We start from the raw sequence: 19654 nt of genomic DNA, 5'->3' as shown, positions 1-19654 counted from the left end.
ACTGCTCTAAGTACTAGGAATACACATACAATCAATCGAGACCTAGAAGAACTTACACTCTGAAAGGGAAGATAATTCATCTAGGAGAGTAGTGAGTGATGTGGGAAGCGTATTTCTGGGCGGAAAGGCAGAGAAAATGATTGAGAGTAATGGGAAAATTGATTGAGATTCATTAATTCCATAATTACGCAATTAGTTAAACGTACACAAATATCAGAGAGATTCTACTATGCCATAATTTTTGTTTATGTTTTAAATGTTGTGAGTGTAGTTCATAGATCGTGTGCGATGACACTCTCATTTCTAGGTAGAGCAGTTCATTTCCAAACGGGCTCATCCATCCTGCTAAACACTTTAAGGATAATTCAACCCAACTGAAATATCAACATACTTACAGCAGTGAGAGCTGTGGGAACCAAACAATGAAATGTACTAGGAGATATCTGTGAGATGTTCAAGATGGTGACCATGGCCTTGAGGAATTTTCAGGTGTAGAAGTTCACAGACTTGGAGGTAGGAGGGACCTCAGAGGTCACCTAAACCAAGGCTCATTCATTAGCAAAGTAGTGAGAGCTCAAAGAGACCATTCCACCTCAACAAGACATGGCTGATCTTGTCCCCAATCCTAATAACTTTGAATGATCTAAAGTATTTCTTTGCATATAGATGTTATACCCACTGTAAAAAAAAAGTCCATCTTCAATGCATGCTTTAAACCTGTTTTGCCACCATATATCATTCAAATTAATTCCCATATACTATGTTTTAGTGTGTTATGTAGGATATGGAAAGTTGGCCTAAAATCCTACTTTTGCTGTGCAAAATGTATTTCCATAATAATGATACTGCCCTCAGTATACACAGTAAGGTCAAACTGTTCTTTGCATTCTTTTAATGCTTTGAAGTTCTCTCCAGTATTTGGGTTTTGGCTGAAACAAGTGGTTCTTGTATTTCCTTCATTCTGCTTTCCTACCACCCCAAACTGAGTGCTACCATGACCCTGCAAACTCCACCTTCCCTACCATCTGCCCATCAAAAAACAAAACAGAAACAACTCATTTACAAGGAAATATCTGTCCTCCATGGTTGGCAAATGGTATTTTCTACTGTGACCAGTTTAAAAGTTATAAATCCTGTTTCTAACTGAACTAAAAGAGATTTTTGGGTTTGTCTCTTCTAGCAAAGAAACTAAGGAGTAATAACCTTAATTGTTTCCAAAAGACCAAATGCATGTCCAAGCAGAAATAGATGAAGGACCCAATACTCTCATTTACATGGCTAGATCAGTTTCAATACACCATTATAAAGATCCTTTCAGTAAAAATATCCTGTTCTTGTTGTCAGTCATGTCTGACTTTCCATGAACCCATTTGCGGTTTTCTTGGCAAAGATATTGAAGTGGTTAGCCATTTCCTTCTTCAGCTCATTTTCCAGATGAGGAAACTGAGGCCAACAGAGTGAAACACAGGGTCACACAGCTAGTAAGTGTCTGAGGCCACATTTGAACTCACAAAGATGAGTCTTCCTGACTCCAGGCCTGGTGCTCTGTGCATTATGGTGCCACCTAGCTGCCTCTAAAAATATTCTCTAGGCATTGGCAATGAGAAAGTTAAAAGGTACCATAAGGACATAGAACTGGCTCTGGGCTTTTACAGACCTTAATAATTTTGAGTCAAGGATGTGGAATGGTAAGCTGAGATGGAAAAGCCTTCAGGACAGCAGGCTGTTCCTCTGACTCTGGGGTGAGACTCACTTTGGGGTGGCCAGTCACAGCAAGAGTAAAGGTGACTACATCGGAAGAAAGGTCTGAGTTCTGGCCAGGGAGGTGAAGAGGACCACCCTTCACCTCCTCCCATCTTTCCTTTTCCTTTCTTTTCTCTCTTGTTAACTTAGCCATCAAACATGCAAATGATTGGGGGGGAGGGAAGAGAGAGAGAGAGAGAGAGAGAGAGAGAGAGAGAGAGAGAGAGAGAGAGAGGAGAGAAAAAAGAGGAGAGAAATAGAGAAAAGGAGACAAAGAAAGAGCAAAGAGAGAAAAGGAGAGGGAAAGAGGAAAGAGAAAGAGAGGAGGGGAGGGGAGAGAGACAGGCAGAGGAAACTTTCCTAGATGATAAGACCTTAAACTCCTTGAGGGCAGGAAAGGTTTCATTCTTTGTCTTTGTACCCTCAGCTCCCAGCATAGTTCAGTCCTATAATGGGCATTTAATTAATGATTTTGAATTGAATTGCATTAGAAAAGCCAACCAGGACCCAAGCATGCTAGTCCTTAATTTTGTGTTTGTTTTTAAATTTCATTATTTTATTTTTCAACAAATGAGCATTGAAACATTTATTTATTTTCTCTCTCTCCCTTTCAAAAAAAAAAAGGAAAAAGTAAAATCACTGATCAGAAATTTATTTTAGCTGTTTAAGTGTGAGTGTGCAGACTGGCTTGATTTCACTTTTAGATGTTTTCACCCTAGGATTGGGAATTTTGTTCACAATTGACCAGAACTCCTACTCTGGATTCTTTGCTGTCTCATTTTGGGCTTCGGTGTTATGGAAGAGTGGACATTTTAGGCTGAGGCTCTACATATCTGTCTACAACCCTCTGAAGCTTGTTGAATTCCCTGTGGAGCCAAAAAGTTTTCATTCATCTTCATTAGGTGGGGAATGGTGTGTGTGCGTGTGTGTGTGTGTGTGTGTGTGTGTGTGTGTGCGCACATGTGCACATGTAACTCTATTGAAGGCAGAACCTAAAAAATAACCTCAAAAGATGAGAGGAGCCTTGGGAAATGGGATGTTTGCGGGAGAGGAAATGAGCTATGAAAATGTGGTATTTGGAAGAGTAAGTAATACACCCTGACATCCGCCATCTGAAGGAGAAGACAGGGAAGGAAGGGATCCTAGGGGCCTTAGGCATGGATGGCCATGAGCGCGAGGGCCACACATGGTGCAAAACTCCCTGCTCCTGACCTGGAACTTCTCAGCTCTTTCAAACACCCCTCTCTTCCTCTGAGTATTCTTCAGCTACTGATCAGCTTAGATGCTAAAATAATTTTAAGCACAACTGGGGCTAGAACCCTGGCAGTAGGATCCCAGCCTGAAGCAATGAAAAAGACTTTCACAGACACAGTGCGCAACTAGGTGTCTTTAGTTTCAAAATATGAGTCTGGTTAATGCTCTCTTTCCTTTGGTCACAGCCCTAATTCAGCTCTTCATCACCCCTGTCCTGACTGCTGTAATCGGTCTTCCTGCTCTACTTACCCCTCTGATCTATGTTCACAGAGCTGCCAAAATGATCTAGAGGAATAAGTCTGACCATGCCACTGTCTTATTCAAATGGCTCCCTATTGCCCCTAAAATAAAATGCAAATGTCCCAGCTTAACATTTGATCTATTCCACAATCCAGGGCCTCTAGAGCCTTTTCTCACACTAATTCCTAGGACACAGTCTAGGCTTTAGTCATTCTGCAGTACCCAATCTCATATTTCTCCCAACAATTTCTGTCTATTCGCACAGGCTGTCCACCTTCACCCAGCCCTTCCTGGAATACATGGCCTCCACACCTCTGATTCAGGATTCTTCAAGGCTCTGATCAGGTAAAACACATCTATCTCTTAGATGCCTTCTTTCCTTGATCTCTCCCAAATTGTTACTATTCTCATTCTTTCTCTCTCTCTCTGTCTCTCTTTCTCTTCTTCTCCCCTCCCTTTTCCCTCAACCCTGCTGTCTATATTTCTGGGAGAATATAAACTTGTAGAAATCAGAATGGTTTCCTTTTTGTCTCTGTATCATTTGACCTTAGTATAGTGCCTAGGTCACAGCATTGTTGTTCGGTTGTTTCAGTCATATCTGACTCTTTGTGACCCCATTTGGGGTTTTCTTGGCAATGATACTGGAGTGCTCTGCCATTTCCTTCTTTTTCTTCTTCTTTTTTTTTTTTGGCGAGGCAGTGGGGTTAAGTGACTTGACCAGGGTCACACAGCTAGTAAGTATTATGTCTGAGACCGGATTTGAACTCAGGTCCTTCTAAATCCAGGGCTGGTGCTCTATCCACGTCACCACCTAGCTGCCCCCGTTTCCTTCTTACTAGATGTAAATGCTTGCTAAATGTTTGTTGACTTGAATTAAACATAATTTTTTAAAACTTATTGTATAGACCTGTGATTTCATTGGTCTAGGGAGAATCAATGAGGAGAGCCCCTTTAAGAATGCAGCTCAGGACACTGTCTGGCACCTTCTTGGGGCCCTAAGAAGTCAGATGATCAGACTCACAAAGCCAATGTGTCCAGGACAGGAAGACAACATATTTAAAATATAACGATTCAACATATAATGTGTATGATGCCAATACACCCCACGATCCTGCAGTAAATGCAGTTCAACCAGCCCTGAGCATCATTTGCCCCATTTCCTTACAGACTTACCTCACTGTACTCTTTGTTCAGTTTCTCATCATTTGTAATGATGTCATCAGGATAGCCAATCCTTTCCCTGATTGCCATGGCCTATAAAAATGAGAAGATTGGATTTGGAAATTGACTGGAAAAATCTGAAATGAAAATCACATTTCACAAAGAACCTAAAAATTTCATTTGCAAACAAACAAACAAACAAAAAAAACTCCAAACCTCTTGATACCTACTTCCCTCAAGTAAGAAGGACTTTGTCAACAGTAGGCCCCCAGGGTACACTGAAAAATCTCATTTTCCAAAAAGTCCAAAGGTTGCTAAAACAAGGCCAGTGCTTGATTTTGACAGGGCCTTTCTCATTTGGCACAGCATTCCCAAGAAACTTACCCTAAATGAAAATTGACAAGGCACCACTGTCTGCATGTGTCTGCCTTTTATGAAATTGTTTTTCTAAAGAAAAGTTCTCACTTATATATTATGTGAGGGCTGATGGCCTGGGCTGCCATTGCAGCCTCCCGCAATCATCTTTCCACTACATTAATCTGGTTGAGAAAACAGCAAGTGTTTGCAGGCTTAGGACAGATGCTCTTGGGGCAATGTTCAGGGCTCCATACCGACTTTGCAGGTTTATGTCATCAACTGTAATTTTTCAAGACAATCATTGTAGATTATGGGGCCTCAGGCCCTTCAAGGTCAGGGGAATACCATTGTTACACCGAATGGGAAAGATGAATGGTCCTTCAGTACATTTGCCGGCTCACCTTGCCTACATATTAAATACATGCCATTCCTATGCTCCCTCCCGGTGACAGGTTACTGCCACCCTGACCTAAAAACTTCCACATGTGGAATGAATTCTCACAAGAAGTTTCTATAATATAAATGCGACTATTCATTCGCACTTTTTAAATTTAATTCCCTTTGTTGCCTTTGATCCCGAAAAGAGTGAGGCTTCCGAACAGTTAAGGAAGTGACTTTGTCAGTGTAAATGAAGAGGACTATGGTAATGTTGCAGTAAATTGTCACAATGTGGCCATGTTGGGGGATGGGTTCTCTTTGCTGTGCATGGCAGACTATAAATTGCACAAGGTTTGGAGCATAGAATGGCACCCTTCCCTCAGTGGGTTTGCCCCTTTTATCAAAAACAATTGTGGGGAGCACACAGAATTTGCATGGAGAGGTGACAACCTGGCAGGTGGGAGAACCTGTATTATGGGAAGCTGAGCTGCTTCCTACTGGTAGGATGAGGAAGTGTGCCCATCTACACTGGACAGCAGAGAAAGTGGACAGAGTGATGATGGGGATTGCTGTTGCCTGGCTCACAGAAAGCTCCTTTTCATACAACCTTTGGTCCACCCTCGACTAGGAGTCGCAATGTCTGACTGTCTGTCTCCATGACAGGTATTTCAAACACGTGGTTTGCCACTATCAAGGCTACAGTGTACCATCAGTCAGTCCACAAGCACTCAGCAGTGCCTACTATGTACCAGGTGGGCAGCTAGGTGGCACAGTGGATAGAATGCTGGGCTTGGAGTCAGGAAGTCAGTTCAAATCCTGCCTTTGACACTTACTATCTGTGTGACCCTGGGCAACTCACTTCATCCTGTTTTCCTCAGTTTCCTCATCTGTAAAATGAGCTGAAGAAGGAAATGGCAAACCACTCTTCTATTTTTGCCAAGAAAACCCCTATGGGGTCACGAGGAGTTGGACATGACTGAAAAATGACCAAGCAACCAAATATATCAGGCATTGTGCTAAGTGCTAAGGATACAAAGAAAGGCAACAACAGTGCCTGCCCTCAGGGAGCTTATATTCTATTGGGAGAGACAAGTGGAAAATAAGTTAAGTACATAAAAACTGCAGAGTAGATTGAAGGTAACCTCAAAGGAAAGGCTCTAATAGCTGCAGAGACTGGGTAAAAGCCTCCTGTGCTTGATCTGAGTCTTGAAGATTCTAATAGGCAAAGGGGAGGAGGGACAGCTAGACAGGAGACATCGAGTTGGGAAATGACACAACATGTAGGAATGAGATCAAATGGGCCAGTCCGTTCTGTCCTGTGCCTGTTGTTGAGAACCTGCTCTTGAGAGTTAAGAGACTGCCACAGCTCAAGATTGACTCTGTAGAGATGACCTCATCACTCAGATGCCCCTTTGGATGTGTTCTCAGTCTGGGCACTAAAAGCTTATTGCATCAAAGACCCTGCACTGTAGACCTCCTTCCAGAGTGGCAGCACACCATGAATGAATGAAACCAAAAAGCAAACTCTTTGGGCATGGCCATTATACAAAGTCCAAGCCTACATTTCTCTATCTTGTTTACAAGAACATGAGAGACATAATCAAGCTTTGCTGAAATCCAGGCCAGTTATTTCTAAAGCATTTTCCTTCTCTCTTGGGTCACACAAGGAAATACCACTAGTTTGGCATTCTTCATAATTTAAAATAGAATTGATCTTTGATACAGATTAGGCCAATTGAAACTACTTCTTATCAACATTAACTCTAATTTATTAATCTTACCCCAAAATGTCCCAATCCAAGGGGACATAATAGAGATCACCAGGTGATAGCGACATGGTTAACTTACTACTCAGAAAATTGGTCTGAAGGAGTCAAAGCTACTTTCAAATGGGTCTCATTCATTTATGGTGAATTACTCTTAGGCAAACCGACTATGTGTTTGTGGAATCCAAAGTCTCCTTATCCAATTCTACAAGTATAGGTGATACAATATTTATACACATGTATCATATATATGCATATATCTTCTGTATACAATGTATACTTATATTTAGAAATATGTCCATAGTTAAGTATACAATACATATACATAATGCATACCATACATATATACATATTATCACATATATTTGTTTTTATTTTGTATATATAATGTATATATGTTTATAATGCACATAGTTAAGTATACTATATATACACATATTGTATAATATACAGACACATGTCGTATGCATGAATATATGTGTGTGTGTCGTATGCATGAATATATGTGTGTGTGTAAATACAGTCATAGTCAACAACATATATACACATATATGTAAACTCCTTAAGGGCAGGCAGGGTTTGTTTCACTTTTTCATTCGTGGCCTCAGTGCCTAGAATAGTGACTGACAAATAGCAGGCACTTAATAAATGCTTTTTGATGCAATGAATGATTACTACATGGTTCAGACGTATGGTTTCATCAATGTAAAGAATTCCTAGTGTGAAAGCTCCCTCCACCAGTGAAGACTGGCAATTTCTCTATAACTTGTGGGCTCAGAAAGTTTCCTTAGATCCTGAGAAGTTAGGAGGTGACACGGTATGGCAGAAAGAGTGACAGGTTCATCATTATAGGACCCAAGCTCACATCTTAACTCTTGCCCTGGGGCAAATCTAACCCCTCTAGAGCTCCGTTTTCTCACATGTAAAATGAGGGAGCTGCACTAGGAGAAAAAGGATGGCCAGTCTATCATTTTTCCGCTGTATCTGACTCTTCCTGACTCCATCTGGTTTTCTTGCCAAAGATACTGGAGTGGTTGCCATTTCTTTCTCTAGCTCATTTTACAGATGAGGAAACTGAGGCAAACAGGGTTAAATGTCCAGGTCATACAGCTAGTAAGTATCTGAGGTCAGAGTTGCACTCAGGTCTTCCTGACTCTAGGTTTGGTGCTCTATCCACTATAACACCACCTAACTGCCTCAGAGAGGCAATGCAATATAGTGGAAATGAACGTGTTGAAGAGTTAGAAGATCTGGGTTCAAATCCTACCTCTGGGGCTCATTACCTGTCCAACCTTGGGCAAATCACTTAAACTCCCTGGGCCTCAGTTTCCTCATCTGTAGGGTAAAAGGGTTGGAGTAACTAAGCTTTATATCTACGTTTCTGTGATCCCATGGGGGAGGACCCAAACAAAGTTAGTCCTCTACACTGCCAGGTTTTCTCTCAATACAGTATATATACAACATAATAATAACAATAGCTACAATCATCAGCAATAGCTGATGCATGCCATGCTTTAAAGCTTACAAATCACTTTCCTCCCTGATATACTCATTTTACTGGTGAAGAAACTAAGGCCCAGAGAATTGATGTGATTTATAACCATGCATTTCATATTTTTAAAAATTAGAAAAATTGCTAAGACATAACACAAGGCTCATTTGCACATGCCCTTTCAATTTCTCATTGGAGTTTTGCAGTCCAGTTGGGTATTAACATAGAACATCCAAGCTGTGTGCATGGATTGAACTTTCTAGATGGCTTGCCAGGGACCAAAACAATTGTGATCAGCTCAATGCTCTTCACATTCTTAGCTTCGATTTATATAAATGTGCCTTTCCTGTCTCTTACTTACATTGAGTAGAAATAAGCATATGACAAGTTTAAAGATGAACCCTTGGAATAGTCTATGACTGTACAACAGTTTCACTAAAAAGTATGAGGCCCATAGGAAAAGCACTATGAAGGAGCATGTATTTCAGGCTAGCATTTGCAGGAATGCTTATTTTTCATGCTCTGATCCCTGATTCTGATACTTTTCTTCTTCCTTTATGCCCCTTCCCCCAACCCCCATGAAAGCACTCCCTCCTCTGGTAGGAAAGGCCTGATTTTGTCTCTACCTTATCTTCAGCTTTCTTTTTAGTCTCAGCATCCATCCAAGTGAGGTCATCTAAAGTCTCAATGAAAACTTCCCGAATCTGTGAGATCAGATCTTCCACCTGAAACAAACCGAAAGCAAGGCAAAGGAAGAGGGTCAGTTCATTGTTTAAAGAGCTTCCCAGGCTCCCAGAGTCAGGAGCTCAGTAATTCAGTTACAACATAGTGACTCAGTGCTTAACTTTGCAGCAGACTAATGCTATCTAAAGAAAGAGGGAAAACGAAAATCTCCATTTGCAAGGCAATTTATTGCAGTTTCTACTAGAACTAGGGCAGTTGCCCAGAGGTAAAATTGTGCTTTCCTCAGGACTGTGGATGACAGTGTGCTTCAAACTTTTGTTTCTTTATTTTCTGAGGGGTGGGGTGATTTCATCAGCATCAGTGAAGGGAACACCCACAGCATGCTTCAATGATTGTGCAAAAGAAAATGCTTGAAAACAAACAAACGAACAAACAAAAACCTGCTAAAAGCTGACCGTGGGCAAGTAATTGAATTTCCCTGGACCTCAGCTCTTTCATTTGTAAAATGATGTAAGTGAACAAGATGGCCTCTGAGGTCATTTCCAGCTCTAGATCTATTATTCTGTAAGCCAAAGTGTCATATTATTGCTGAAAAACAGTCTTAGAAAATAGCAAAGATGGTCAGAGTGATGTGGCAACCAGAAGGGCTATTATTGATTCCTGAAGTTCGAACAAAAGGGGGAAAATCAGTAAAAAAAAAAATGCCATGAAGAAAAAAACACCAGTCATGAGTTGTTATTGTACAGATATTTCAGTCATGTCAAACTCTTTGTGACCCCATTTGGAGATTGCCATTTTTTTCTCCAGCTCATTTTACAGATGAGAAAACTGAGGCAAATAGCCTAAAATGACTTGCCCAGGGTCACACAGCTAGTTAGTGTCTGAGGCCATATTTCAACTTAGGTCTTTGAACTCTAGGCCTGGTGCTCTTATCCACTCTGCCACCTAGCCGCCAAATATAAAAGCTAGGGTACTGAAGATTTGAAAACAGTATTTCTTACTGATGCAACTGACTTGGAGCATGCAGGAGCTCCTGCTACTCTAGGAGTGAAGGTAAGCTTGTCAGGTATGTTCATCACACTTTAAACATCCACCCAGAAAAATGTTTTCTTTTTGCTTTTTGTTTTTCCTTCTTTTAGTCAGCCTAGAAATCTTTTCTCCATTGAGGGAATGATGACTTCTGATAAACATGTTAACATATTGAGGGAGAATGACAGAAATTACCAAATTGTGCTAAAATACTGCAATACAATCTCGTACCACATTTCACATCACAAAAAGTTAAAGTTTACCCAAGAGACAGAGATAAAATACTTCAATGAGATCTATCTTAATTTAATCCTCATTGAAAACTTATGGGCTAGACTTAGAAAAAAAATAACTTTGTCAAAGTTATGCTTAATATCCAAAGTAATAAAGTGTGGTTTTTTGATGAAGAATCCAGGATACATATATTAACATCCTTGGAAATTAAATGCCAAATTACGTAAAACAAGTGAATGTAGCAAAAGGCAGATATATTACACATTCAAAATGTTTTGTAAAGATATAACAAAGTAAGGCTTATTGTAAAAATATCAAAAAATTCAAATCATTAAAAATAGATATATTTATTGTTTTATTTTAATTTGTCCCAAGTAATTCACACACATGCCTTTATGCAGACGGAATCCTGGAGCTATTTTGAATTAGCCTGGAAGATACTTTAATTGAATGAGGCATGTTGACGGCTTCTGACAGGTTGTCAGCTTCCTGAAAAAACCAAGGGTGCTATGGGGGCTGAATCTCTTTGGTTGTGCTATTCTTTCAAACACTGCCACCTTAAAGTTATAAAGACATGACCAGGTGAGGCTGAAATACTATCTACTTTTTCTTTATGTAATTCATGCCTCCTGATAAATTTTTCATGTTTTAAATGCTTTTCAAAAGCATTAGGAATTGAAAAACCCAAAAGTTACATGGGCTTTATGTTGATTAAAAAAAAAAAGGACCTAGTAAGGATGAGACTTATAGGGAGAACAAAGCAAAAATTACAGACTTCATACTCTATAAATAAAATGCTTAACTAAATTTCTGACTACTGCCTTATATTGCTAAGTACAAATAAATAACAGAGTTAATTGTGCCAAAAACATTACCATGTGTTTACTGTTGCCAGCAAATGCTGCTTTTACATAAAGTCGTCCAACGGCATTTTCCATGTTCACGTTGACATAATTGGCACAACGTCGCCAAGTGGCTGTTTCAGATGTTGTGCCATAAAGAGCCTGTTGAGGGGAAATACAAAACAGAATTTGTGGTGATTTGCCTAGGAGTCCAGGGCTTCAAGTTAAAACTTTGTGAAATTCTATGCTTTCAAAAATCTCTAAATCCCAGGAGAGACTCGAAGGTCTTTAAGTCCTATTCAGAGACCTCTCAGTGGGGACAAGTTCCTAATGCAGAGAAAAATACCATTCGATTAAATTACTTATCTAAATGATTTTTAAAGAAATCTGGACCATTGTTCAAATGCCTCCTTAAAATCCTCTGTTGTAGCTACATGTTAATATTTTTTTCAGGGCTGATGTGGAATATACTACTTGGTCATCATCTATGTTGTCAATATAAATGAAGATTAATGCTCAACAGATGTACATACATTATTCCATCTATGAGAAGGGTAGGCTTTCAGGTCACTGTCCCATAAACAGAAAAACATTCCTGCCTTGAAATATTTCAGTTTAAATTCTCACGGCTAGAAGCATTAAGTAGGTGTCCATTCAAGTACCAACAAAAGGATTTCACTAAGTACAAGAAATTACAGTATTGAGACTGTCCTGTTTGAGAATTTCCTGATGTTAAGGAATTTCCATGGCACTTAGCAAATAGCTGAAAGCTAAACAACTTGATGAATGAAATAATTCCTCTTCTCCGCAGAACTTCACTTTCCCTATGGTACTCTCTGAATGACTGTTGTTTTAAATATGTTTCAAGGTATGCCTTTTAGGTTTTCTTCAGGCACAAGTGATGTTGATGGGTTTTCCAGGGCTAGATAGTTTAGTAGGTAAAGTTCTGGACTAGAATCCAGGAAGGTCTGGGTTCAAATCTTGCCTCAGACACTTACCAAGTGAGTAACTCTGGGGAAGTCACTGAGTTTTCTTATTTGTAACATGATGGTAATAATGGCATCGACTCGAAGGGTCGTTATAATGATCAGATGAGAGACTATCTATAAAGCACTTTGCAACTTTAAAGCACTATAACAGATGCTCTTATTATTATTATTATTATTACATTGTTCATTTACATAGACATCTGAAAAGTCTTTGTTATTAGAAAGTAGGTATGACACATTCATTATGATCTCAAAAGGCTCTAGCCCTGACATTCTAGTACTCCACGGTAAGAACCTTGAATTTGGAGTTAGAGGATCCGGGTTTGAATCCCAGCTCTGTTACTTCCTACCTCCATGACTTTGGACAGATAATTTCAAAGAGGCAGCGTGATGTAATAGAGCATCTGCTTTGAAGACAGAAAACCTTGGTTACCTTCATGTTCTTTAGTGAATTATTTAAAGTTTCTGGCCCTTTCTTTCCTCATCTAGAAACCAAAGATGCTGGTCCCAATTCTAGACCTAGGATACTATGAACTTCCAGGACACATATGTAAAATGAGAGGGTTGGTCTAAATCCAGGGTTCTGAACACTTTTTTTTTGCAGCATACACCCCTTTGGCACTCTAGAAAACCCTATAGACCCCTTCTCAGAACAATTTATTTAAATTCATTGAGTAAAGTATATAGGCTTATAAAGGAAATTTTTTTTTAAGTTCATGGGTCCTAGGGTGAAAGCCTCTGCTCTAGAAGAATAACTAAGGCTGCCTCTAACTCTGTATCTGATGAGGCTATAGTATGATCACATGTCTCTGCATTTTCTTTACATTACACACTCTTGACGTGGAAGTCAATTACCTTGTTGATTAAAATTCTAGCAGTGACACCAATGAAGTCGCCATCTTTCTTATAAAAGAGACTTCCTTCAGATAATGATTGAATACCGAGAGGGTCTTTTAGCTAGCACCTTAGACAGCGCCTGACACAGAGCAGGCACTTATGAACTGCTTTGCATTCAGTTTCTTCCCACACTTCAGGCGGTGCAGGATGACTATCCCCAGAGCAACAGGATTTTTTTTTTCTCCCTAGGCGACATATTTAAACGTGGGCTGGACAGCTAGCACTTGGCATATTTTCCCCCTTGCCAAGTTTACCACATTCACGTGGTGGACGCAGCAAGGTCCCCAACTTTGGATCTCTTTAAGCTCAAGTCTTAAGAAGAGAGAGATTTTTCTTCACCTTCCGGAAAGCATTTCTTGACTCCTTGTAGGTTCGGCTGAGGCTGCTTACGAGATCCATAATGAGCCGCCAGGACATTAAATTTTGAAGATCTCTGTATAAAAAAACACCACCACCCGGCAACAAGAAAGATGAGGCTGCAAGGCTTCTAGAGAGCATAGTGACATTAAAGTATGACTCATCAAAGGACAGGCGGGCACCTACCTGGGAGAATATTTGGTAAGAATGGACTTAAGTTTGATTAAATATTCGGGAGCATACACAACCACATCTTCCTCATTTGCAACACTAATTTTCACAGCTGACATGATTGTATTTGTGAAATTTGCCCAGTTGAACGGCTAGAAAAAAACAGGCATCATGTGTTTAGTAGTCTGTCAATTTCACTACCTGGTCCCAAGATTTTAGTATGAAATACTAGGATGAAATACACAGAGGCTACTTTTATCACTAGTGGACTAAACCCATGGTGATGATGGTGATACTTATCTGAGAAGTTTTTTCCCTTATTCACTCAATCAGCATTTATTAGGTATGTACTGTGTGCCAAGCATTGTGCTAGGCACTGAACTAAAAAAAAAAGTGTAACAGTTCATGCTTTCAAGTAGTGTATAATCTATACAAGGGGAGATAAGTTGTATGTATATAGGCACACAAAGCAGATAGATGGAAATTTGGTGGTTAGGCACTATTGACTAGAAGGGGAGGTCATAGAATGCTATATGTAGAAGGAGGAGCAAGAGCTGAGTCTTGAAAGAAACTAGGGATCCTGGGTGGCAGAGGTGAGGAGGCAGGATATTTCAGGCATGGGGGTACCTGCACTTTTGCCGGTGCAAAGGCATACAGATAGGAGATACAGTATCATGTAGAAGAAACAATAAGAAAGATAGTTTGGGTGAATTATCATATTGTTTGGGAAGAGGAACAATATATAATAAGGCTGACCAGCTGGCTAGGGGCCAGGTTGTGAAAGACTTCAAATGCCAAACAGAAGAGCTTTTATTTGACACTAGAGATAGTGGGGAACCATTAGGGTCTATTGAATAGGGGACTAATATGGTGACAGCTGAACAAAATCACTTCGGCAAGAAAGTGGAGGATGGATTGGAGTAGGGGAGAGATTTGAGGCAGTAAGATCAGTTAGTAGGCTACTATGATGGTCTAACTGGGAGATGATGAGGGCCCAAAGCAGTGATAGCTCTGTGAGGATGAAGGAGGGGAGCGATGGAAGAGATATTGTGGAGACAGGGAAAAGAATTAGCAATGGATTAGATAAGTGGAGTAAGAATAAGGAGAAGAAGATGACAATTAGGATACAAAGCCACATGACTGTAAGGAAATGGTGCTTTTTGCAGAAATAATAAAGTTCCAAAGAAGGGAGGGTTTTTTAACAAACAATGTTGAATTTTCTTTTGGCCATATTGCATATGAAATGCCTATGGGACACAGAGTATGAAATGTCCAGTTGGTAGTTGGTGTTAGAGAACTAGAAATCATGAGAGAGGCTGGGAATGGATATATAATCAAAGCAACAAAGAATTTTGAGGCTTGAAATGATTCCCAAGTTAAATTGTATTCAAATATTCTGGGCACGTTTTGTATATACTTATATACATACATGTATCCCCTCCTCTCCAAGGAGAATATAAGTTCCTTGAGGACAAGGATCTAAACATTTTTGTCTTTGGATCTCCAGAGCCTAGGGAAATACTAGGTACACATGAGGCACTTAATAAATGTCTTTTTTTAAAATTGAATCAGGGTTGGTATGATTGGATAGGATTTCAGTGGCCGTCTAGTCTAAATCACAAATGAAAAACATTTTTAAAAAAACATATGAAACAAGTGGCCATTCAATTTTTATTCCTCCAGTGAGGAGGAGTCCCCTACTTCCCAAGGCAGCCCATTCCACATTAGGACGCTTATAATCATTAGGAAGTTTTTCCTTACATCATGCCTAAACTCACCTTTTTGTACCTTTTACCCATTTTTCCCATATCTTCTCTCTGGAGCCAATTAGAATAAATCTAATGGTTGTTTCAGATCACAGCTCTTCAAATTCTTGAAGAGTTATCAAGCCCCTCTCCCACCCTAATTTTTTTTTTCTCCTCTAGGCTCAATGTCCCCAGTTGTATTAGCCTATCTTCATATGGCTCTTAATTATTCTGGATCCTGTCCCCGGGATCCTCTCCTGATTATCAAGATCCTTCTAAGATTTGGCTCCCAGAACTAACAGTCTTTTAAAAACACATTTTCTGAGAATGAAAATGAGGCTTGTGGACATAAACATTTTGACAGAAAAAAAAAACAAATTAAGAGATCACTTTGTTATTTCTAAGAGTAGAGAATCCACAAACAGAAATTTGTCTGAAATTCAACTATTAGTAGCCAGTTTCTACCAACACCAAAAATTATTTAACCTCCCCCCCCAACAATTATGGAGCCTATTATGGTTTAGTGAAATGGACTGATATTTTCTGTAAAAATGCTTCTATGTAAAAAGGAGATACTGATGATCATGTATGTCTAGTTAAAGTCAACAACATATTTTTAGGAACATCTTGTTTCAACACCAAGAGGAAATGAGATTCTGATTTTACAACAGAAAAATAAATTGTGTCATGAACATAATCACACACAAAGGTAGTTAAAAGAAAGTGAATATGAAAAAATATACACACACAAAAATAGCACATACATGCATATACATGTATTACACATGGATTTAATCCACCAATGTTATGCCTTCTGTGATTCTTTCTTCCCATTTCTATTCTAAGAATATAGACTTGGTTGCTGTGATTGTGAATTGTTCTCTATGGGACTTGAAAAAGGAGACTGGTTACTCATTTATCAGAGGGAGTTGGTGAAATCAGCCAAAGGAGACTGTGAAAAGCTTGGTGAAGCTTTAGGATGAGTCCACTTAAGAACATAAGTTTGAAGGTGAGGTTTACTTTTGCTAAGTATCTCAGATCCCTCTAGTCATTTCAGATTGAATATTCAACCCAACAGCCTATTCTCAGAAAAATTCAGCCTGGGGTGGAGTGGAGAAAGCCTGAGAAGGCTTGGGTTGGAATTCAGGCTCTGCCCACCATTCCTATTCCCCAGCTGCGAGACAGATGAACCCAGACATGAAGTTCCTAGCACACCTTAACATGCTATAAAGATCCTGGCTATTATTACTCCTTTGGTCATGTCACTTAACTTCCTTTGAGACTCTGTTTCCTCATCTGTAAAGTGGGGATAATACTGATGGCTCCCTGACTTGCAGGATTGTGAATATCGAAGGAGAAAATTTGTGCTAAGTGCTTTCCAGCTGTGTGTGGAAGCTAGAATGATGGCTGTTAGAAAAGATGGAGTTCAAGTGAGCACCCACATGAGGATTGCTTCCAAGCTAGCAGTTGAAAACTTTTTCAAAAGCTGATGCTTCTGAATCTTCTTTGGGGACTTTGTGGCTTTTCCTCAGGTACAAACTAGGAGCTACTTCATTTCCTGATGCTGACGATTCACTGTCATTCTTTTTTGAAAGAAATAACCAGAACAAACATCTATCCATCAGAAAAAGAGGTAGAGAACATTGGCTGTAGAAATGTGACAATGGTCTATGGACTTTCAGGAGTTTAATTTGTGACGCTGACTGGCCTGCTAGTCAAATTATGCATGTTTCCTCCCTTTAATAATGCTGGTCAGCACCTTCTCTGCAAGGCACAGTATTACAGAGTAGTCTAGGATACCAGACAGTTTAAGTGACTTGCTCAGAGAGTTGTTTAAGATACTGGGGAATGTAAGTGATTTGCCCAGGGCCACATGGCCAGCACACATCAGGGGCAGGACCTGAACTCAGTCCTTTCCAGCTCTGGGTCTAACCATCTCTCAATTTCATGATGTGGTTTCTCATCTCTCATTCTTTTCAAATTGTGCGTACCTGTGTACGTTTACTTTTTCATTCTGGCCATGTATTTAGAACTGGAAGGGACATTAGAGGACATCTAGTCCCACCTCATCAATTTGCATCTGAGGAAATTAAAGCCCAGCACAGCAGAGTGCTTCTTCAAAGTCCCACAGATCCAAATGGCAGCATTAGGATTTGACCCCAGGCCCTTGGCCTCCAGATTCAGGGTGCTGCCTCTCCTTTATCTCTTCTATTCTACTCCACTCCATTCCATTCTAATCCATTCTCTGTAAAAGGCTAGAGACCCTGGGAAGGGTAGAGAGATTTCTAAGATAAGTACATTTCTACCCAGACACAAGGGACATCTGAAAACTCATTCATGAACAGATAACATTGCATGCAAAGGCCCTTTAAAAAAAAATGAAAAATTCTTTTGGGCTCTTCCCCTAGTGGTCTCCTATTGAGGTTAGCTAGATGTATGAAAGGCTCTGAGAACTTTGAGTCCTAGGATTTTTCCGGGATGGTTTCTCAGATCATCCCATAGTTGGCCTGTTAACTTTTCTCCCTCTGAATTTCAACTAATTTAATACCAAAAGTAATGACTTCAAATGAGGTTTTATACATAATTATGTAGCTAAAACACTCTAGTGTCACTTAAATCCATTTTGAAGCTCAACAAGTTTCATTTACTCTGGAAGGAATGTGCTTTTTCTTAAAGAAAATAGCTCACCTGAAATTATTGTTTTCAGCAATAGTTTAAGAAATTTGAAAAGAAGCAATACTCACCTGTCCATTAATCTCTAATGAAAAGTTGTTTTGGATCTGGGCTAGAGTCATTTTATTATAGAGGAGGATTGGGTCATTCCGGTCTTCAGATTTAGTTGTAGCCTACAGAAGTAATTACAGAGAGTTATTTATACAACAAGAAGAGAGTCTTTAACACAGAGGCCCCTACCTAACTAACCTCATTGTGTCCTGTCAGTATGGTCAAGTCTATGGACCCCCTCTGGAATCATGTTTTTAAATAACTAGAGAAAATGTTAGGATTCAGTTAGAGATCTGTGAAAATTAAAGATATGATCTTTTCCCCAGCCAAGTCACGAACCACCTGAAATCTGATCACAAACTTGGATGTTTGCAGACCCGAGGCTAAGAACTCTTGCTTTAGCAGAATTGTTGACAACAATGGTAACCAGGAGAAAAAAAAAGAAAAAGAAATGTTGGCGCAGATGAGCTTTTGACTCACTATACCAATAATAACAAATTTGTAATTTACTTTTGGCATAGGAAAACTTAAGTGGTCAACAGGTGTATTGGATAAGAATGCTCATGATGTGGCTTTGGTGTCTATTTTTCTCAGTAGGGTTCTTGGCTCTCTGGTATTGTCTGCTAAACCTAGCTCTCTCTCCCTAGATAATGAGTTGGGATCTCAGTCATTCCTCCAACTGCTTCATATTATAACAGCTTTCTTGGACACTCATGGCTTTATATATTCTGTCATTAATCTCCTAAGAGCACTCTTGTTTTCTTCCTCTTGGGGTGCCACATGCCACTTAAAACATTAACTTTCAATAAAAATGTGCATATTTGCTGCAAGAAGAACAGGAAGAGGGACAAGTCAGTGGCCCAGTCAGAATGAAAGACCTCTGAGGGCAATGATAGCTTTTCTTCCTTCTTTAGTGATCCCCTCACTCCACCTAGTTCTGTGCTCTACACTTATCAGGAGCTCACTTATATTTATCTGGATTTATTGACCTTCCTACCCATTACTTCCCTCTACTCATTCTATGGTCGGGCCACACTGGCTTACTTTTTAATTATTATTTATTTATTTTACAGAAGACCCAATCTCCCATTTTTGTGCCTTTCTTTGAACTGTCTCCCATGCCTGGAATGTTCTTCCCCCTGACCCCCACCTCTTGTAATCTGTGGTTTTCTTCAGGCCTTGTCCTAAGAATCTCTTTCTTGGCCATTCCCTCCAATTGCCAGATCTCCTTCAAAGTCAACTTGGATGTGCTTTCTATGTATTTTAAATATACATATGTACTTATTGTCTTCATGAAACTGTAAAGTCCTTGAAGACAGGAACTGTTTGGTTTGTCTCTGTATGTCCAGTGCCTGGAGTACACAGCAGATCCATAATAAATGCTTGCTTGGCTGATTCATTCTCAAATAAGCTCAAGAAGATATTTCCCATTTGGAACTGAGAATAAATTGAGAAGTTTTATTGGAAAAGTTTCTGAAAGTAAGGCCCTCACATGAAAGGCATTTAGCCATTATTATGAGCTTAGCTCTTGGTAGGTACAAGTGCAAACAAACTCTGAGGGCCTGGGTTTGGAAGGAAGAAAAGCGTGCTT

At 39.7% G+C, this 19654-nt stretch overlaps 1 protein-coding gene across 3 annotated transcripts in view; it reads right to left on the bottom strand.

Moving 5' to 3' along the window:
* Positions 1-19654, bottom strand: part of MME (membrane metalloendopeptidase) — a 129778-nt gene that overhangs the window by 45426 nt on the left and 64698 nt on the right. For all 3 annotated transcript variants that reach the window (XM_020988923.2, XM_020988925.2, XM_020988924.2), the window contains exons 10-15: positions 18084-18185; positions 13610-13746; positions 13406-13499; positions 11214-11342; positions 9018-9116; positions 4411-4491 (exon numbers count right to left, since the gene is read on the bottom strand). In XM_020988923.2, the coding sequence (XP_020844582.1) occupies positions 4411-4491; positions 9018-9116; positions 11214-11342; positions 13406-13499; positions 13610-13746; positions 18084-18185 (642 nt within the window). The remainder of the gene's footprint in view (positions 1-4410; positions 4492-9017; positions 9117-11213; positions 11343-13405; positions 13500-13609; positions 13747-18083; positions 18186-19654) is intronic.

This window comes from Phascolarctos cinereus, unplaced genomic scaffold (assembly GCF_003287225.1).
Source record: "Phascolarctos cinereus isolate Bilbo 61053 unplaced genomic scaffold, phaCin_HiC Scaffold_7;HRSCAF=346, whole genome shotgun sequence".
In the NCBI taxonomy this organism is placed as follows: Eukaryota; Metazoa; Chordata; class Mammalia; order Diprotodontia; family Phascolarctidae; genus Phascolarctos; species Phascolarctos cinereus.
The sequence above is the reverse complement of the archived record's forward strand: the minus strand, read 5'-3'. Positions and strand labels throughout refer to the sequence as shown.